Source organism: Pan troglodytes, chromosome 19 (genome assembly GCF_028858775.2).
Source record: "Pan troglodytes isolate AG18354 chromosome 19, NHGRI_mPanTro3-v2.0_pri, whole genome shotgun sequence".
Lineage (NCBI taxonomy): Eukaryota > Metazoa > Chordata > Mammalia > Primates > Hominidae > Pan > Pan troglodytes.
Genome location: NC_072417.2, coordinates 15,934,853 through 15,956,077, shown reverse-complemented (window position 1 = coordinate 15,956,077; position 21,225 = coordinate 15,934,853). Strand labels below are relative to the sequence as shown.

The 21,225-nt window shown below is 45.7% G+C and overlaps 2 protein-coding genes across 8 annotated transcripts; one reads left to right on the top strand and one right to left on the bottom strand.

Moving 5' to 3' along the window:
• Positions 1–109: 109 nt before the first annotated feature.
• C1QBP (complement C1q binding protein) lies at positions 110–8,437 on the top strand. Its single transcript, XM_511993.9, has 6 exons — positions 110–2,389; positions 2,958–3,108; positions 6,248–6,341; positions 7,446–7,544; positions 7,797–7,919; positions 8,051–8,437. Exons 1-6 carry the CDS (start codon positions 2,158–2,160, stop codon positions 8,198–8,200), a joined length of 849 nt encoding a protein of 282 aa, XP_511993.3. The 5' UTR covers positions 110–2,157; the 3' UTR covers positions 8,201–8,437.
• Positions 8,326–21,098, bottom strand: RPAIN (RPA interacting protein). 7 transcript variants are annotated; one of them, XM_001166282.7, is made up of 7 exons: positions 20,947–21,098; positions 19,771–19,941; positions 18,408–18,468; positions 15,153–15,264; positions 14,940–15,003; positions 13,017–13,157; positions 8,326–8,671 (listed from the first exon to the last, which is right to left on the bottom strand). In XM_001166282.7, the coding sequence occupies exons 1-7, from the start codon at positions 21,025–21,027 to the stop codon at positions 8,642–8,644; spliced, it is 660 nt and encodes a 219-aa protein (XP_001166282.1). In that variant the 5' UTR covers positions 21,028–21,098; the 3' UTR covers positions 8,326–8,641. The 7 variants fall into 7 exon arrangements, 4 of the variants coding, with proteins under 4 accessions (XP_001166282.1, XP_001166250.1, XP_001166121.1 ...); XR_010152785.1 differs by lacking the exon at positions 15,153–15,264; XM_001166250.7 differs by lacking the exon at positions 13,017–13,157.
• Between the last annotated feature and the right edge of the window lie 127 nt (positions 21,099–21,225).

The following is a 21,225-nucleotide window of genomic DNA, read 5'->3' as shown; positions in this document are numbered from 1 at the left end:
GTGGGTGAAACTGATGATGTACTGTACTGTCATATATAAATCCACTAAATCCAGCTACCAGGAACTGCCTGCAACTGTGGCCATGCATTTTTTTTTTTTCTTTAAAGACCAGTGTGATAGTAGGCCATGCATCTGAGATACGATATTCCTTGGTAACTAGAGGGAGAAAAAAAAATCAAGTAGGTTCAGGCTTATGTTGTATTTTGAGAGTCTGGTTTTATTTGAACAGAAATAACTCTACAGAAAGCTCTTGTAAATAATGCTCAAATTTGCACCCGACGATCAAATCCATTAAAAATGAATCTTGTATATGATGTGTGTGACTTGTTTCTTGCATCTCTTTTCCATTATTCATAGAAAATTATTTAGAAAATATTAAGTGTTAGTCTTACCATGAGTTAGTAAGACATAGCTTCTTAGTAGCTTATATGTCCTGTATATCCTGGGAAGGTAGGATTGTTGATTTTTAATAAATCTGAACCCTGTCTTTGGGTTATATTAATTTACTGGAGCAACTCACAGAACTCAGGGAAACACATTTACCGGTTTCATACAAAAGATATGACCAAGGATACAGGTAAGGAGATGAGCAGGGTGGGGAATGGGGAAGAAGCTCCGAGCCTCCATGCCCTCCCTGGGCCACCACCCTCCAGGAACCTCCATGTATTTAGCTATCAGAGGCTCTCCAAACCCTGTCCTCGGGTTTTTATGGAAGCCTCTGGACTTATCTAAATGATATAAGCTGGCTTCTTGTCCCCAGAAAAATGATGTTCCATTAGAACTTGGATGCAAGGTTGGAGGTGCAGAGAGGGAAGGTCACAAAAATTAATCATGGATCCTGCCCTTGAGGATGTCACAGTCTGGTTGGGTTTAACCTGGTTAAAGCAGCAACGCTAGGAGGTTCCTGTTGAAAAGAGAATGAAGCATATGGGCTGGGTGCGCACGAGCATGAGTTCCGAGCCGGTGGAAAAAAGGTTCTAGGAAGGCCTCTTTCAGGAAAACCCTCAGACTTTCCTTTGCTCTCACAACACAACAATCAACACAGAAGACTTCTGTGGCCAAAGGTTTGGGTTTTTTCCCTCCACACTAAGCAGCAGACACCAGCTGGGTGTCCTCCAATTCAATCCCAACAGTATCTACCTGGAGATAGTGTCAGATCCCATAGGTTGAGGGCTCAGTCCCCAAGACCGCCGCCACCTTCAGACAGCAATGGCAAGTCTGGGCCTCTGAAACTTCCGACCAACCCGCTTCAAGTTGGGGTTCCCACGACCCCCCTCTTTGGATTATGTTAACTCACTGGAGCAGTTCACAGAACTCAGGGAAACACATTCACCGGTTTCATATAAAGGATATGACCAAGGATACAGATGAGATGAGCAGGGTGGGGAATGGGGAAGAAGCTCCGAGGTTCATTGCCTACCCTGGGCCACCACCCTCCAGGAACCTCTACGTATTCAGCTATCAGAGGCTCTGCAAACCCTCTCCTCTTGGGTTTTTATGGAAGCTTCTGGACATCAGCATCCCTTCCCCCAGGGTATATGGTGGGACCTTCTCTGGGAAGGGACTTAAGACCCATAATCAGAAATGTGGAAGGAGATTAGAGTCCTGCTTTGGGGCAGGTAAAAGGAGGGCAGGAGAAGGGGAGACAGAGTCTGTTTCCTGAGGCCTAACACACCCAACATTATCACAGAACATTGTAACAAGGGCTATAGGAGTTACGACCCAGGAACTGTGGATGAAAACCAATAAATATATATATCATAACACCACAGCCTCCTAGAGGAAAGTGACCGTGGAAGGGTCTGGTGAGAGCTGGCGGGAGACAAGAGTGCATTCCACGCAGCCCAAAAGCCTTGCGTGCTTTGAGAACAGCAGGTGGAAAGTGGGTAAGCGGCCACTAGAGGGAATTAAACAGCTTCGGACAGCGGACTCGGCAGCGCAGCAAGAAAGCTCCGGAATCCGGATTCGAGGCTTCCCGGGCTGCACCGGAGGTCTCCAGCAGAGGGCGCGATTCCGCCCGCCGGCCTTAGGTCTTCAGAGCGCCGGCGCGGGAAGCGCTTCCGGGCAGGGGCGGGGCTTCCGGCGGCGCGTCAGGTCGCGGGGCGCCTAGGCCTGGGTTGTCCTTTGCATCTGCACGTGTTCGCAGTCGTTTCCGCGATGCTGCCTCTGCTGCGCTGCGTGCCCCGTGTGCTGGGCTCCTCCGTCGCCGGCCTCCGCGCTGCCGCGCCCGCCTCGCCTTTCCGGCAGCTCCTGCAGCCGGCACCCCGGCTGTGCACCCGGCCCTTCGGGCTGCTCAGCGTGCGCGCAGGTTCCGAGCGGCGGCCGGGCCTCCTGCGGCCTCGCGGACCCTGCGCCTGTGGCTGTGGCTGCGGCTCGCTGCACACCGACGGTGAGGGTTAGCGGGCCGGGGGTGTGGTTTGCGTTCAACAGAGGGAAAACGTAGACCAGGAATGGGGCCTGCAACCGACCTCTGAGGTCTGGGACATTTTTCCATTGATTGGCAACCAGCGGGCTAAACCCACGTATGATCATATTTCCCCCACCTCCCCTATCCAGCAGTTTCGTTTTCTTTTGGTAGGGGGTGAATAAAATTAAACACTAGGGTACCTTTTTCCTTAGTCTTATTCTATCGAAAGTGGACCTTTGGGAAGGCCCATGGTCGTGGTTGAAAATAGCATAGTTATATCGTTTGGCAAGTGGAAGAGGATTGGAAATTCTCCTGGTTTATAGCGGAAAGTGGTAATGCGTTCATTGTTGGAAATCACTTTTCCAGAATCAGGCTCAGCTTCCTACTAATATTATGGTATTTTTACCGATAAGGAAACAGGCTTCTAGAGTAACCGTAATAGCAGAGAGATTAGAAACAGTCCAGGTTTCTGGCTGCAATAACCTGGGTAATAGTTTTATGTTTTAGACTAACTGGCTTTCCTTTTTATGTATCTGGGTTTCTTTTCTAGGAGACAAAGCTTTTGTTGATTTCCTGAGTGATGAAATTAAGGAGGAAAGAAAAATTCAGAAGCATAAAACCCTCCCTAAGATGTCTGGAGGTTGGGAGCTGGAACTGAATGGGACAGAAGCGAAATTAGTGCGGAAAGTTGCCGGGGAAAAGTAAGTACTGGTCTGGGAATCCCAGGGCAGCAACTCCCTTAACCTTGCAGGACCCATCCTGGGTCATCCCCAGAAGAGCCTTGAGTACAGGTGTGGATACTTTGATAAATGGGTTTCAAGAGAGTGAAGGATTCATTTGGACAACTTCGTAAGCCCCAGGCAGTCCATTCACTGAACACAAATTTGCTGTGGGCTGGTTACTAAGGAGACAAAAATGTAGTGCAAAAAAGTACTGGCAGAATCAGTTTGATCTCTGATTTACAGCCGTGATAAAATAGGACACTGCTCTCTAATGTTTAGCATGGGTGAAAATGAAAAATATGTAACTTCTATGTAACAGGATGGGGTTACACTGTAGTAAGGGCTGCCATCAGAGGTGGGGAGTTTGTGACCTAAGTCAGCTCCCCCACCATCTCCTAAACTGTTAAAGTGTTTACACTTTTCTGCATTATAGTCATCCATAATCTCATTACACAGATAAACATTTGGCATCTTCCAGGTTTTTAAACTGAGGCTGGGCGCGGTGGCTCACACCCATAATCCCAGCACTTTGGGACGGGCAGATCATGAGGTCAGGAGAAAATCCTGGCTAACACTAAAACCCTGGCTCTACTAAAAATTAACCGGGTATGGTGGCACGTGCCTGTAGTCCCAGCTACTCGGGAGGCTGAGGCAGGGGAATCGCTTGAACCTGGGAGGTGGAGGCTGCAGTGAGTCGAGATCTCGCCACCGCGCTCCAGCCTGGGCAACAGAGCAAGACGCCATCTCAATAATAAATAAATAAATTGAATTTCCTTCATAATTGACCTTATGATGTGTATGTAATTCTTTTTTTAAATCACAGCTTTTATGAGATTTCATTGAGATGGCATACGATTTACCCATTTATTGAAGTTTATTAAATTAAGTGGTTCTTAGTCCTCGCAGAATTATGCATCAGTTATCACTACCTCATTCTAGAACACTGTTGTCATCCCCAAACAATACCTATTAGCAGTCACTCATTATTCCTCCCTGTAGCCACCCCAGGTAATCACTAAGCTACTTTCTCTATGGATTGCCTCTTTTGGACATTTCATATAAATGGAGTCATACAATTTGTAGCTTCCCCCGCCCCCACCCCACGGAGTCTTGCTCTGTCACCCAGGATGGAGTGCGGTGGTGCGATCTTGGCTCACTGCAACCTCTGCCTCCCAGGTTCTGACAATTCTCCTGCCTCAGCCTCCTGAGTAGCTGGGATTACAGGCGTGCGTCTGGTTAATTTTTGTATTTTTAGTAGAGACGGTGTTTCACCGTGTTGGCCAGGCTGGTCTCAAACTCCTGACCTCGTGATCCGCCCGCCTTGGCCTCCCAAAGTGCTGGGATTTCAGGTGTGAGCCACCCTGCCCGCCCTATTTACCTTTTTAATTGTTGGGTTGTAAAAGTTTAAGTTTTTCTGGGTACAATTATCTTATCAAATTAATGATTTGTAAGTACTGTTTCCCATCTTGTGGGTTTCCTTTTCACTTTCTTGGTAATGTCCTCTGACACAAAAGTTTTTAATTTTGAGCAAGTTCAGTTTACCTATTTTTTTGGTCGCTTGTGCTTTTTTATTTATTTTTTACTTTGCTTCTAATTCACCAAGTGCAACTTGTGCTTTTTTAGTGTCACGTCTAAGAAACCACTGCCTAACCCAAGGTTGTGAAGATGTATGCCTTAATTTTTTCAAAGTTTTCTAGTTTTAGTTCTTAGTTTAGGTCTGTGATTCATTTTGAATATGGTGTGAAGTAGGGTCCTGATTCTCTTGCCTGTTGCATAGTGTGTTTTTGTCCTACACAGGTCAATTGTGTCTTCTGTAATCTCACCTAAAAACCATTTGCGCAAGGTTTTCATAGCTATTTGGGGGCCATTAAAAATAATGCTCTGATGAACGTCATTCAATTTCTGTGCCCAGGAGCTCAGCTTAGTCAGCACAGTTGGAATTAGACAGATTTTGTCAACCTCAGACTGCCTCTGTTGCCATGGAAAGGTGGCTTCCTGGCAGAGCAGCTAGTTAGCACAAGTGGAGGGCGGCACTTCATGTACTCTTTTTTTTTTTTCTGAGACAGAGTCTTGCTGTGTCTCCAGACTGGAGTGCAGTGGCGTGATCTCGGCTCACTGCAACCTCCACCTCCCAGGTTCAAGCAATTCTCCTGCCTCAGCCTCCTGAGTAGCTGGGATTACAGGCGCGTACCACCACGCCCAGCTAATTTTTTTTTTTTTTTTGTATTTTTTAGTAGAGATGGAGTTTCATCCTGTTGGCCAGGATGGTCTCGATCTCTTGACCTCGTGATCTGCCCACCTCGGCCTCCCAAAGTGCTGGGATTACAGGCGTGAGCCACTGCGCCCGGCCTTCATGTACTCTTGTGTGGAATGGTGCCTGCCAGAGTTGCATAGCCCAGCAGTTTTGGTTCTAAACGTTATGTCCCAGGAATTTTGACTCAAACTTTGGAACATGATTTGTCAGGTGTGGATTCTTGCACCTTAAAATTGTCACTAGTTGGTGTGTCTGGCCTGCTTTGTGATTATGAAACTTCCCACAAGTACTCTAAGGGATGAGTCTCTACTACAGCCCTTGTTCTTTGTGAGGCCTCCCCTTCCCGGGTCCAGGGCTGCTCTCGGTGTTGAGCAGAGGCAACCCTCCACTGCTTCTTCCTTTCCTTGCAGGGCAAATCTTCTGATGGGGAAAGTCTCTTAAAGGGGCTTCTGTTCCATCTCACCAGCCTCTCAGGTCCTTACTTTGACCAAGGGTTCCCTGGAAAGACCAGGGTGGGCAGTGTCAGCTGGCTGTGGCCATGAGATGCCCAGTCAGCACATGGCAGTGAGCCCTGGGGTACTGGCCCTGTTGGGAGTAACCCATGCATGACTTGTTTGGCTGAGATAAACTGAGGCCAGCTTTGGCTTCCAGCAGCTGGTACATGGTAGGCACACTTCAGACCTGCTGAGTCACTCAGGATTGGATGTAGGCACCCAGCCTAGTTTGAAGTTCTGCATATAATTCAGCCAGCTAGGACAGAGACATTGTTTCAATACGCCTTTTTAACTGTAGCAGATTTCCATGTTTATGTGTTAACCTGCTCAGTTAAAACCATGCCTTGTCTGTTTTCCCTTGCCGTTTTAGAATCACGGTCACTTTCAACATTAACAACAGCATCCCACCAACATTTGATGGTGAGGAGGAACCCTCGCAAGGGCAGAAGGTTGAAGAACAGGAGGTAAGCTAATACTATAATCAGCTTTTACCTCAGTTCTGACAGGCTGTGCCTGGGGCTTAGAGGAGGAGCGTTTTTCTTTGCTCTTTCAAAAAAAAAAATTCCTCTAAGTCCAGTCGCATGGCTCACGCCTATAATCCCAGCACTTTGGGAGGCCGAGACGGGCAGATCACGAGGTCAAGAGATCGAGACCATCCTGGCCAACATGGTGAAACCCCGTCTCTACTAAAAATACAAAAATTAGCTGGGCATGGTGGCAGGTGCCTGTAATCCCAGCTACTTGGGAAGCTGAGGCAGGAGAATCGCTTGAACCCGGGAGGCAGAGGTTGCGGTGAGCCAAGATCACACCACTGCACTGCAGCCTGGCGACAGAGCAAGACTCTCTCAAAAAAAAAAAAAAAAAAAAAAAAAAGAGAGAGAATGGCAGGGGCATAAGAGACTTTAACTGGATCATGCCTACTCTTCAAACATTTCAGGAAGTGCTGTGCCCAGCCTAGTAACCAGCCAGTATGAGGGCCACAGAGTCCCTAGACATTCTGCCCAAGAGCCATCAGTACAGTGTTGGGTCATGACCTGGTGTGGACGGCGCAGCTCTCTGGTGTGCTGCTTTCCCAGCCACCCCAACTAGCATCTCCCTGACGTTGGACCCAGTCTGCTCCCAGAGCTCCGCATCAGAGGAAAAGCTGCTGCTGTTATTCAGCCATAAGGATGGCCAGGTTCCCCAGCCTTTGACCCTGGTCCCTTATGAAGACTCCTGGAACAGTCAAGCTGGAAAGAGATCTTGAAACTTTAGGAAAGCTTTGCAGTGTACGGGTGGAGGAAAAGGCTTGGAATGTTAAGAGACTGATATAAACTCAGTTAATTGGCACATAGCTGAGGCTGGTATCCACATTTCTTAATTGAAAACCCAGTGTGTTATGTAACCAAGCAGGGTGCCAACAGAAGTGAGATCAAGCTCTTCATTTGGGAATAGTATGGCATAAGACTATTCAAATGGCTACATAATATCCTAATAGTGGTGGCCATCAGACACTCTGAACAGAGATCCTTGATCCAGGCATCCATCTCCTTCCAGCAGCAGCATGTATTGACTTCTTGTTTCCCCAGCCTGAACTGACATCAACTCCCAATTTCGTGGTTGAAGTTATAAAGAATGATGATGGCAAGAAGGCCCTCGTGTTGGACTGTCATTATCCAGAGGATGAGGTATGCAGGATGGAGTGCTAGCCTCTTGGCACCCCTGGGGAACAGTGTGTCCCTTGGGAACTTCCTGTCCCTATTTTAGCAGAAATTTAAAACTTTTCTAGCTTAGACCAGGCCAGCAGGGGGAGAGAGGTGGGGAGTGAGGGAAGAGGGTTAAAACCTGATGAGTTTCATGCTGTCAGTGGCCCCCTTTCTTCCCATGAGTCTAGCTTGTCCTGGAGAACCCTTCAGTTTCCCAATATTGTTTCTTCTCAGGTTGGACAAGAAGACGAGGCTGAGAGTGACATCTTCTCTATCAGGGAAGTTAGCTTTCAGTCCACTGGCGAGTCTGAATGGAAGGATACTAATTATACACTCAACACAGATTCCTTGGACTGGGTGAGTGCTTGATAAGGTGGGGGAACCTTTTGGGCCTTGGAAGGAAGGGTCCTAGTTCAAGGGGAGAAAAAAGCATTTTAATGTTCATTACAGATTTTTTTTTTTTAACTAGTAAATATTGTTCTTTGCAGGCCTTATATGACCACCTAATGGATTTCCTTGCTGACCGAGGGGTGGACAACACTTTTGCAGATGAGTTGGTGGAGCTCAGCACAGCCCTGGAGCACCAGGAGTACATTACTTTTCTTGAAGACCTCAAGAGTTTTGTCAAGAGCCAGTAGAGCAGACAGATGCTGAAAGCCGTAGTTTCATGGCAGGCTTTGGCCAGTGAACAAATCCTACTCTGAAGCTAGACATGTGCTTTGAAATGATTATCATCCTAATATCATGGGGGAAAAATACCAAATTTAAATTATATGTTTTGTGCTCTCATTTATTATCATTTTTTTCTGTACAAATCTATTATTTCTAGATTTTTGTATAACATGATAGACATAAAATTGGTTTATCTCCTCCAAGGCAGTTTGTCTTTTTCTATTCCTCCCCCTTCAACCTGCGTCACAAAAACCAAGAACAGATGTCGGAAAAGTTTTTTTTTCTTCAGTATTGTTTAAAAGTTTCAATACAAAATAAGTTATAAATAAAAGGCTTGTATGTACAAGGCTCCTCAGAGGGAATGAGTTGTCTTCAACCCCATAGAATGATGTGAGTCCAAGCTGCCTCTAGAGGATCACAGCCCAAGTATCACAGGCCTAGGTTTAAACAGGAAAATAATTAGCTTAAATTGTATTCTAGTCATGAAAGATATCTGATATAGTTAAAAGTTGTAATCAGTGAGAATTCTACACATTAGGTGAGGTCTCCTGAGTCCAGTTTCAATTAGTTCAGTAGTGTAGTTTGTCATGATGACCGCCCCTCTTTGGCATTGCTGGACCTCTATCCTGCAGCCTTCAAACAACTGCCCTGGGAACCATCAGCATCGATAGTCTTCAAGCTAAGATCAAATCCTGTAGATGAACTAATCAAACATCCTCACCATCAGGAAACCACTGACCAGAAAGATTGTATTCAAACTCTTGATAGCTTGGAGCTTTTAGAGCCCAGCAGGAAGATGAGACTCCAAATCTACACAAGATTGAAGCAGGTATGTATCATAGGGGAGGTGCAAACCATGCATGATCAGTACGGGCAGAAAACATGTAAAGACATGATCAGTAAGCACCTGAGTGTAAAACTGCCTCCCGATTCCCGGGTGGCTCAGCCTCTCCACTATGCTAAGGAATCCAGTCTGTCCTTAACCCATTTATGCCACAGGTTGCGAATTTTTTTGTGTGAAACATCAGACCTTGGCGATGACCTTGAGCAATAGGGGATCAATAACTCCCACAGGCTTAGCGTTCCAATAATTAAACAGTAGGCATAAGTGGGTTACTCTTGTTTCTTACCACTTCCACAGGTAATATATTTGGCTTTCTCTAAAAGACACTATAACTCTGCTAATAGGCGGTTTAGCATATTCCATCCCATGACCACCACTTGAGCACCGTCACATCCGAAACATTCCTAGTCCTGTAATAGAGTGCAATCTTCTGTAACCCACCCCTACCTTCCAACACATCCTCAGCCATCTGTCCTGAGCTTCCCTACATCCTGACCTCACTGGATTCTAACACAATGGTCCTTGATTCCCCCTTAAGTGAAAACCAAAGGTCTAGTGGAACTAGAGCATTCCAAATGTCTACCTTTCCAAATGTTGAACTCAAGACCTACAGAATACAATTTTGTCTTTCCCCTTCCTCTTTTTATTTTATTTTTATTTTTTTGAGGCACAATCTGGCTGTCACCCAGCCTGGAGCGCAATGGCGCCCTCTCAGCTCACTGCAACCTCTGCCTCCTGAGCTCAAGCCATCCTCCCGCTTCAGCCTTCCGAGTAGCTGGGAGTACAGGTGCGAGCCACCACACCCAGCTAATTTCTGTACTTTTAGTAGAGACAAGGTTTCACCATGTTGCCCAGGCTGGTCTTGAATTCCTGGCCTCAAGTGATCATCCCACCTCAGCCTTCCTAAATGCTGGGATTACAGGTGTGAACCACAGTGCCTGGCTGTGTTTCTCATATTTGCTGTGACCCCCGCCTCCCCTCACTTACCCAACAATGGTCTTCCTGCCCACCCCAGAGCCGGCACTGTCAACTATGATCTCCAAGACTGCTGCACAGCACTCACCTTCCAAACCTCACCTCCTACTTAGCTTCACTGCTGCTCTGAGCCACAGGGCACTGACAGTTAGGTGAGTGGATAACTGGGGTCCATAACAATTATATGCTGAGCTGAAGCTGTACACTTGGCAATTAGGCCATCTTCCACTTAACCTTTTAATTCCCCTTCTCATCCCCCCACCAGCATTTTGTCTTTCACACTCAAGGGGACTTTCATACTCAAGGAGCTGTAGACTCCAGCTCTGCTACCATTATAATCTGTGTGGATGACTCACTGTTCACCTTACTAAGAAGACAGAAGCCAAAGCCAGCTGACCTGTGCCTCAACTCTCCTCCCTCCACCTTAACTCATTTGTACAAACATCTTAAGCACCTATTTATTAATATATGCTAAGCACTGGAAATAAAAATAAATATGGGCCTTGCCCTCAAGGAAAAAGACATAAGCAGGTAACTACAACACTGTTACAGGTGACATGGCATGAGGTACGGTGAAAGCCCAAGGAGAGACTGGCCAGTTCCCCTCTGCCAGCCCTCATTAGGTTTATTGAGAATGGTAACACAGACTCCAAAGGAATGGACTTCTCAGGCTGGCCAATTCTTTTTTTGTTTGTTTTGCTTTTTTTGAGATGGAGTTTCACTCTTGTTGCCCAGGCTGGAGAGCAGTGGCGTAATCTCTGCTCACCGCAACCTCCGCCTCCTGGGTTCAAGTGATTCTCCTGCCTCAGCCTCGCGAGTAGCTGGGATTACAGGTGTGTGCCACCATGCCTGACTAATTTTTTTGTATTTTTAGTAGAGACAGGGTTTCATCATATTGGCCAGGCTGGTCTTGAACTCCTGACCTCAGATGATCCGACCGCCTCAGCCTCCCAAAGTGTGGGGATTACAGGCGTGAGCCACTGCACTCGGCCACCAATTCTGTTTTTGAGACAGAATCTCACCCTGTTGCCCAGGCTGGAATCCAGCAGCACGATCTCAGCTCACTGCAACCTCCGCCTCCCAGGTTCAAGCGATTCTCCTGCCCCAGCCTCCCGAGTAGCTGGGATTACAGGCACCCACCACCATGTCCAGCTAAGTTTTCTATTTTTAGTAAAGATGGGGTTTCATCATGTTGGCCAGGCTGGTCTTGAACTCCTGACCTCAGGTGATCTGCCCACCTCGGCCTCCCAAAGTGCTGGGATTACAGGCGTGAGCCACCGTGGCCAGCTGAGACTGGCCAATTCCTTGTGAGGAATCAGGCTGAATGAAGTACATGGCATATTGTAGTGCTCGATAAATATTTGTGCAAATGATCCTTAAATGTAGTGGGAGGAGTCAAAGTCATTCAGACAGAACAGCCTAAACAACAGCACAGAGGCCTGAAAGCACTGCATATTTGAGCATCTGCTACCAGTGCTGGATAGCTGGAACAGAAGGGAACATATGCCTGTAGTCAACAGGAAGTAGTGAGGGGTTTTATTTAAACTTTCACCTGCTATGTCTCTTTCCATACAAGCTGATGGAAAATGGCATCCTTCCACCAAGGCCTGAGCCTGGAGCAGGAAACAGCAGGGGCATGGAACCACAAAGACCTGGGATCTAACACCAGCTCTATCGCTTATTAGTAGTAAAATTTTGGCCAGATTACATCACTTCTCTGAATCTGTTTCCTATTCCTAACAGGAACTATCCTCTCCCTCATGAACCTAATGCTCCAGCTAAGTAGAACAAGATGCTCTTTGTATATACTCCAGTTTCCTGCTTCTCTGCCTTGTTCTTCTATGTGGGGATCTTCCACTTAAGCTCTACCCCCACAACTCACCAGATCTCCATGTCTGTCCAGATCGATTCCATGCTTCAAGGCCAAGTTAAATGCCTCCTCCAGGAAGGTGTCACCATAAAGGAGATCACCCTCCTCTGAACTCCCATAAGCCCTCCTTGTACAGCTCTCCAGGGTACTGCCTGTTTATTCTGTTCTCTTATTACCAACCCAAGGCTTGAGCTCTGTGAGAGATGTGTATTTCTCAATGTTAATGAGTCCTCAATTCATTTTTTTTTTAATGAATGAGTAGAATACCTATGGAAGAAACTTGATAAAGGTGAAATGGCTGTTACCAGGCAATGCTGCTTATAATAAAAATGACCTCTGTAGGTTAACTGCATTTGGAATGACAGGGCCATGAAGGAATTCTAAATTCCCAGTAGAAAGCCATGGCTATGAACTTCCTGAAGTACAGTGTGCTCCTAATCCCAAGGCTCCCCCTGCCTGGGATCTAAAAGCAATAATAATATGTATCATATTGGTTTTATGTGTGTTTGTGTGATATATATACACATGTACATACATACATACACATATATGGAAAGGACATGGATTATAAGAGATATTGGTTCCTATAGCACGCTTCTAAGACAGGTGGTTCCCTTACCCACTTGTGTTCCTGGCCCTCACACCTCAGTTGTCACTCAGGTTAGCGAATAGCCCTTGGACCTCTGTGAAAACTCCACTGACAGACAAACCTAATGCTGCCCTGCTATGCTTCTGCCCTGTTTCCTTCTGCAAAAGTGGTGCCAGCATGGCCTATCTGGGTCTTATGACTATGAAATGACCAGCTGAATCCAAAACCACTACTAGTGTTCTAAGAAGAGCAGGTGTGGAGCCAGGCGTCCTAACTCCCAGACCAATCCTCTTGCCGTGATCCTATGCTGCCTCTTCCCTTCTTTCTGACTGGCCTTTGAGTCTAAATGACTTGTTACCTTCACTTTTCTATGCAGATAAATTCCTCAGATAATAAACCGCATTAAACATTTACCTGTTTCTAGGTCATTATTTCTATCAAGGTGGGAATAAAACCAACCACAGTTCCCTCTTTACCACAGAGTGGGTCCCAGGAGAGGCTTACCAGACAGCTCATGAGAAGACTGGACTTTTCTTCTGTTCCTCCAGTGACTGAAAATTCAGGTGTGTGGGGACAATGTGCACTGTGCTCATTTATACTACCCTCTAAACAGGCACGAAGCTTCTGCTCTGTCAACTCAGAAGACTACAAAATAAAAAAGTTCAACCTCCTCTCAGTGACTTGATAGCCAACAGATGGAAAATCCTCATTCCTCATGCCAACCAATATAACCGTGGCTCACTGTGATGGCTTGACTCCTTGGAGCCTTAAAGACACTCTTGGGCCCATGACTGTACCAAGATCTCTTAACCCATCTCCATTTAACTGCCTCTCCAGATTAACCAACGCCCTCTACTCCTGCTGTCAAACACACTGATGGCCACTCATGGCAGGAAGAACGCTCAGAGATTGTAGGCTACTTTCCAGCCTCCCTCTGCCTCTGCCCCCACCAGCTGAGTGCATCCTTACCAACAACTAGCAGTATATGCTCCCGGGTCTGCTTGGGTTACTTGAACTTCCTACTGTAACTCAGTAACGCTAATTACTTATTATGTAAATAATAAGTTTTATTTTTATAGTGATAAGTAGAATGTTTAGGAAACAAACAGATGAGCTGCTTAAAAAAAAAAAAAGAAAGAAAGAAAGAAAAAGAGCTATAGAATTAGGTAAAAGATGGGGAGGAAAAATTCCTGAGTTGTATACTCAGTTTCTTGATCCACTTTATGGAATTAAAACCGGAAACTCTGGACTATGTATTATAGAAGTTATTTATGTAAAAAAGGTGACTCAGCGAGGCACAGTGGCTCACGCTTGTAATCCCAACACTTTGGGAGGCCGAGGTGGGCGGATCACCTGAAGTCAGGAGTTCGAGACCAGCGTGACCAACATAGTGAAACCCCGTCTCTACTAAAAATACAAAAATTAGCCAGGCATGGTGGCACGTGCCTGTAATCCCAGCTACTCAGGAGGCTGAGGCAGGAGATTCACTTGAACTCTGGAGGTGGAGGTTGCAGTGAGCAGAGATCACACCACTGCACTCCAGCCTGGGTGACAGAGTGAGACTCTGTCTCAAATAAAATAAAAAATAAAACAGGTGACTCAGCTCTCCAATCAGCAGGGCCCCACTCAAAGGCTGGCAAATAAATTTATGTATTTGAAACTTACCATAAAACATTTTATTTTTATAATTTGCCTCTTTAACCAATCGCTCAATTAACTGGCAAACTTGCAGTCCCCATCATGCCAGATAAAAGGGCTTTTTCTGTATTTTAAGATTACTGAAGGCCGAGCGCAGTGGCTCACACCTGTAATCCCAGCACTTTGGAAGGCTGAAGTGGGTGGATCACGAAGTCAGGAGTTCGAGACCAGCCTGGCCAAGATGGTGAAAACCCATCTCTACTAAAAATTAAAAAAAAATTAGCTGGGCGTGGTGGCAGGCACCTGTAATCCCAGCTACTTGGGAGGCTGAGGCAGGAGAATGACTTGAACCCGCAAGGCAGAGGTTGCAGTGAGCCTAAATCACGCCACTGTACTCCAGCCTGGGCAACAGAGTGAGACTATGTCTCAAAAAAAAAAAAAAAAAAAAATTACTGAAGCTTAAATTCTGAATTAGGTATGTCTTCATATATAGAAAATTTTTATGAAACATCAGATACAGGCGTTTCCAATCCCAAGCTGAGGTCTCCATAAAAACGTTAAGCGGTGATGGCTCTCCAGGGCCCTAAAGGCTCTGATGTGTACTGTTTGCCAATTTTCATGCCATAGATATTCTCATCATGGCTGATTTGAAGCTACCAATGTGACACCACTGAACATAAAACTGGGAAGAAATATGCACAATGGGCTCCAAGTCAGCACTGGAGGATCTTCAAGAAAGTAGATCCATGTGGGAAGAAGTATCATGAAATCCGTGTGTGGAACACTCACATGAGATGGGATGGACAGGCCACACTGACACACCACCACACCGCTTGTGATTCTCAGGTTGTACCTAGAAGCAGAATTAGGATCCCAGAGCATCATGGCCACCAGACCTGGATCTCCAAACCTTTTCAGGTAACAAATCTTGGGGGAGATTCCACTCACCTTGGAGTGGGGAATGGGAACGAATAATGCTGAAAAGGTTTTAAAAACTCTTACTTTGTACATACAGGACAGATGAGTGGGTTTGCCTCCCACTCAGCCAGCATGATGCTGAGACACTTTTCATCAAACTGCAAGCTCTTCTCATACTCGCTGATGATGGACTGCTCTGCAAGGCAAAGGCAGTTGGAGGGCTTCACCATGCTTCAGCTGGCCCTGTATTTAATTCTAAACTTCACTGTCAAAGGCTTCCTTCACAAAAGGGAAAGATTTGGGCAAGACCACAATACCAATCACTAGTTTTTATGCTCTCTCAGGCTGGCTTCATCTTGCTGGATTCCTCTCCCTCCTCTCTGTCCCCTTTTTGTGAGCACAAGAGGTGAAGTAGGCTAAGGGCCGAGGAGACAATTTTCACACACATCTCCAGAGGCCATAGGAGCACAGATACAGAATGTCAGGGTCCCACAGGCAACTAAAGAAAGTTGACAAAGAGAACTGATTGCTGGCCAGGCACGGTGACTCACACCTATAATCCCAACACTTTGGGAGGCTGAGGCAGGCAGATCACTCGAGGTCAGGAGTTCGAAACCAGCCTGGCCAACATGGTGAAACCCGTCTCTACTAAAAAAACACAAAAAATTAGCCAGGCATGTGGCGCACGTCTATAATCCCAGCTACTCGGGAGGCTGAGGCAGAAGAATCACTTGAACCCGGGAGGCGGAGGTTGCAGTGATCCGAGATTGCGCCACTGCACTCCAGCCTGAGTGACAGAGCGAGACTCTGTGTCAAAAAAAAAAAAAAAGAGAGAACTGATTTCTGATGCCAGGACGACCCTGCTGATTCCACATACTTGGCATCTGTGTTGTTCAGAATCTGTGTGCTCATTCATTCAGCAAACATACAACAGTACCTAGTATCTGCTAGTCACAGGGGCACAAAGATGAAAAAGACTGTCATTGTTGAGCTCACAGTCTAGACATTAGGGAAGGGGTCAAAAAACTACAGTCACGCTTATTTGTTTATGTAGTGTCTATAACTGCTTTTCCACTAGAACTGCAGAGCTAAGAAATTGTGCCAGAGACCACATGGTCTGTGAAGTCTAAAGTATTTGCTATCTGGCTCTTCACAAAAAGTCTGCCAACTTCTGCTTTAGAATGTTCCTTATGGCTGAGTACAGCACAACACAGTAAATCCTTGTCACTTCAGACTTATTAGTTAAGTATGCCCCAAAATAAAACATTTGGTCAGGCTTATGTTTCACCACTAAGATAGGTTTTGTAGGTGGGAGAAGGGAAAATCAATAAAAAAAGATGATAACTTAAGGAATTTACAGTCTAACCAGAGTCGACAGCAACAGTCATTAACAACTAACACTTGCATGGCACTTATGTGTCAAATGCTATTTTAAATTCCTTACATATATTAACTTCTTCACTATTATTATCCTTATTTCAAAGGTGAAGAAACTGAGGCACGGGGAAATTAAGTGCTTTGGTCGGTGCCACACAAATTAAAGTAGTAAAGCCAAGTGAATCTTAGAGGTATGACTCAAGAGCTTGTGCTCTTGCCTCACCATAATAATAGCTGTTGATTATTGAAAGCTCTCTATATGCCAGACAATGCACTAAGTCTTCTACACACGTTATTTAAGCCTTACAACAAATTTATAGGGTATTCTCTCCATTTTATAGGTCATAAAAATGAAGCCTAAGGCTGGGGGCCATGCCTCATGTCTGTAATCCCAACACTTTGGGAGGCTGAAGTAGGAGGATGGTTTGAGTCCAGCTGTTTGAGACCAGCCTAGGCAACATAGTGAGACCCTGCCTCTACAAAAAAATTTAAAAAATTAGGCTAGGCATTTTGGCTCATGCCTGTAATCTCAAAACTTTGGGAGGCTGAGGTGGGGGGATCACTTGAGACCAGGGAGGAGTTCGAGACCAGCCTGGGCAACACAGTGAGACCCTGTCTCTATAAAAAAATCAAAAAATTAGCTCGGTATGGTGGTGCACACTTGCGGTCCCAGCTACTCGGGAGGCTGAGATGAGAGGATTGGTTGAACCTAGGAGGATGAAGCCACAGTGAGCCATGATTACATCACTGCACTCCAGCCTGGGCAACAGAGCAAGAACCTATCTCAAAAAAAAAAATACATAAATAAAATAATTTTTTGTCTTGTTTTTATCATCTTTAGCTAAAAAAAAAAATTAATAAAAAAAAATTAGCCAGGGGTGGTGGCACACGCCTATGATCCCAGCTATTCAGAAGGCTGAGGAGGGAAGATCGCTTAAGCCCAGGAGGTCAAGGCTGCAGTGGGCCGTGATCACGCCACTGCATTCCAGCCTGGGCAGAGACCCTGTCTCAAAAAAAACAAAAACAAAAACCAAACAAGGCCTAATCAAATCAGGGCTACATGGAATAAATGACTTAACTATATAAGGTACAAAATTATGCTCTCTACACCATGCTATGGACACCTCCCTCAAGGAGTGGATGCTCACAGGCCCTGGGGAGTTAATAGAGAATGTGGCACTTAAAATGAATAGGGCAAGGGATCAGACCATGCACTATCACTGTATCCTGTAAAATGGCAGGTTTACTTTATTTTATTTTATTTTTTAAAGTGACAGGGTCTCCCTCTGTCAGCCAGGCTGGAGTGAGGTGGTAAAATTATAGCTCACTGTAATCTTAAACTCTTGGGTTCAAGTGATCCTCCTGCCTAAGCCTTCTGGCTGAGGGAGGCTACAAGTATTTGCTACCACACCCAGATAATTTTTTTTTTTTTTTTTTTTTTTACTCCTGTAGAGACAGGATCTTGTTATGTTGCCCATGCTGGTCTTGAACTGGCCTCAAGCAATACTCCTGCCTCAGCCTCTCAAAATGCTGGGATTACAGGCATAAGCCACCACCCTCAGTGAACTATTAACCCATTAATAGAGAGGCAGGATGGTAGAAGAAACATGGGAACTGGATTCATACAACTGATTTTGCTTCCCATCTCCTCCACTTACTAGGTGTATGACCTGCATGAGAACACCAACCACCTTCTGTTCTAATACTACTATCTTACAGGGCAGTCACATGGAGAAAACAGCATCATTAAATGAGAAGTTCTTAGCACAAAGCCTAGCACCCTGGAGACCCTTATTATTGAGAAGCTAGACAGCCAAGATGTCAGAGTACAAAAGGAGTCTTTTGGACACTTGACTGATGGAGGTAGACAAAGGGGACTTATAAACTAATCCTGATTGGAGGAAAGGTCACAGTATTCCAGTAGCTAAATACAGGTAAGGAAGGACTACTACTAGGGGTTACCTTGGTTGATCAGCTCCTGTTGAATTTCCTCCAGCACAGCCATGTCTATCAGCTCCTCCAACTGGAAGAGAAAGGAGCGGCATCAGAAGTTTGAAGTATTAATCACCAACCAAGCCCCACAGTGATTCATACTTGGAGGCTGGCTTGAAGAACCCAGATTTATTGGACAAAATCAGTCCAGTCCTCCTGCAGAATATGCTGACAGTGGGGTAATGCTGTCATGCTGACAAGCCATCAACAAATGATCCAACTATCCAGTGACAAAATAATGGTACCCAATTTTGGAGAGACGATATAGGGTAGCAGTTAGGTACATATTCTTCCAAGGCTACGTAACCACAGGAAAAGTTCCTAATCTCTGCAAATCTCAGTTTTGGCCTCTGTAAAGTGGGAATAAAATCTATCTAAGAGGGTTACTGTGAGTACTAGTTGTGGTGATATAAGGCAAACATTGGTGTACTGCAGGACACACAAAAGCCACTGAATAATGCATCATTATTACACAGTGTGTTGATGGTTTCAAACAGTTGCCCACATTTTCTTACACAGTCCTTACAATGCTGAAAACATTATCTTCTCATTTTATAAATGTGAAAACTAAACCTCAAAGAGGCAAACTGAAGTTAACAGTCAATAGCCAAACCAGGATTTGAATTCTGGAACTCCTGACTTCGAATCCAGTGTTCTTCCTGATACACTATAAATGGTTTTCCCTTCCACACATGGCTGCCAACGTTGGCTGAGATTAGAATCGGAAAGTTTCTGGAGACCTTTTTAGAAAGAGATTCCTGACGTGGGCAGATCACTAGAGGTCAGGCGTTCAAGACCAGCCTGGCCAACATGGTGAAACCCCATCCCTGCTAAAACAGAAACAAAATTAGCCAGGCATGGTGGCACACATCTGTAATCCCAGCTACTTGGGAGGCTGAGACAGGAGAATCGTTTGAACCCAGGAGGTGGAGGTTGCAGTGAGCCGAGATCTTGCCACTGCACTCCAGCCTGGGCGACAGAGCAAGACAGAAAAAAAAAAAGAGCGAGAGAGAGGGAGAGAAAGAGATTCCTAGCCTATGCCTATTGAATCATAATTTCCAAGGGTGGAGGCAAGAAATGAAATTTCTTTCTTTTTAGTTTCATAAATGATGATGTTGCAGTGATGAGCAGGTCTACGGTCTGGTATTTCAGAACATTTCATCTAGACAAGTCTAACATTAAGTGTAGAAAAGCCTGGGTTAAAGGCTATTGAATTCTAAATGGGGGTAGGGGAATGGTGGGTTTAGAGGACTCAAGTAAACAAATAAAAGAGGACACGAGCCGTTCTTGGTGGTGCAGTCCCCCTCCCTGAAAACACATAGCCCAGCCTGACCTGAGCCAAGTCTTCTGGACAATTCTCCACTGACTGCAAAGCATTCCACTCTTCTTCCATCACCTCTTGAACTAGAAAGCTGTTCTGAGAATTCCCTGGCCCACTGCTTCCAGCCTGGCGGTACCTGTTTAGGAGCCTGTCCCGGCTGTTTCTCATTCTCTCCAGGCATCTCTGGGAAAAAAGAGCAAGATTGGGGGGGGAAAAAAAAAGCATTTCTATTTTTAAAAAACACTCTTACATTAGTTGAGAAAACATTAAAGAAAGTTTATAGACACAAAATTTCAATGATAATACTAACTAGTGTTACTTTTGCATATTCCTCTGTAGAGATACATAAAATTACAATGCTTTGTACATGTATTTACAAAGAACCATATTTTTTATTCTAGCTTGCCAGTTTCCTTAATGGTTGTGTGCATAATATCTCAGCATCCAATGTCCTATTACAGAACATTTATATTCCTTCCAAATTCTTGCTACTCTAGATATGGCTGGGTAACGGCCTTCCTGCACAGCAGCGTTTCTGAACTCAGGGAGGTTTTGTCCCCCAAGGAACATTTGGCAATGCTTGGAGACATTTTTGGTTGTCACAATTCTAGTTATAGGACTACTAGCATCTAGTGGGTGGAGGCCCGAGACGTGGCTTAAACAGCCCTCCACAACATATAAATATCTCCCTCAAAATGTCCATTGTCAAGGCTGAGAAACTCTGCTGTATCTGCTATCTTTCTTGCGTCGGGTTACTTTCTTGGACATTACTTACTAATAACCACACTGTGTTCAGAAGAGGCCAGAACTGAGGTGGAGCCCTCTTCTAAGCCTCATTTTACTACTCTCTAGAATAGAAATCATCTCTATCTCACAAGACGAACGTAGACAAAGTGCCTCTCTCGGTGGCCACCTCCGCAGCAACAGTAGGTAGTGTTATTGCAGAGGTGCAAACGGTGATGTCCTGACCACAATTTAAATTCAAAACAAAATCGAATCCAAAAACAAGGCTTTCTAGGACTTGACCGACCCGGGCTAATCCCACACTCTACAGTCAGGAGGCCTGGGTTTGACCAGACCAGGCGCGCTGCGGCACCTGCTCCACGGAGCAGGGCTAAGGCGAAGGCAGGGAAGACGGCGGCCACCGGGACGATCTAGGGTAGACCACGGCACAAACCCCATACCCACCTGCCGGAAAGCCTCTTTCCAAGGCGGCGAGCCCACCAGTTTGTACAGGGAGCGGCGCGGAGACCTCAACGACTCCGCCATCTCCTCTTCGCGGGAGACAAAGCCACAAGACCCGTTCCCTGGCGGCGCGCACAGACCCCTGGGAGGTGTACTTTCCGGGTGCAGACCGCGAATGGATCGCAGCGTATTCTGGGAAGTGTTGTTTTATCGACCGGCCCCACGTGGAGACAGATTTAGGCATCCAAGCGAAATGCGTGAGGCCAGCCCGACCTGCACTGA

Bases quoted from the DNA above. Each gene is read 5' to 3' on its own strand.
- RPAIN (XM_001166282.7), bottom strand. From the start codon at position 21,027: ATGGCGGAGTCGTTGAGGTCTCCGCGCCGCTCCCTGTACAAACTGGTG. The intron at 19,942-20,946 runs GTGGGTATGGGG...CTTTTTTCCCAG, and splicing joins GGAAAGAGGCTTTCCGGCAG to AGATGCCTGGAGAGAATGAG. The intron at 18,469-19,770 runs GTCAGGCTGGGC...TTTCTCTTCCAG, and splicing joins GTCCAGAAGACTTGGCTCAG to TTGGAGGAGCTGATAGACAT.
- C1QBP (XM_511993.9), top strand. From the start codon at position 2,158: ATGCTGCCTCTGCTGCGCTGCGTGCCCCGTGTGCTGGGCTCCTCCGTC. The intron at 2,390-2,957 runs GTGAGGGTTAGC...TTTCTTTTCTAG, and splicing joins CGGCTCGCTGCACACCGACG to GAGACAAAGCTTTTGTTGAT. The intron at 7,920-8,050 runs GTGAGTGCTTGA...TGTTCTTTGCAG, and splicing joins ACACAGATTCCTTGGACTGG to GCCTTATATGACCACCTAAT.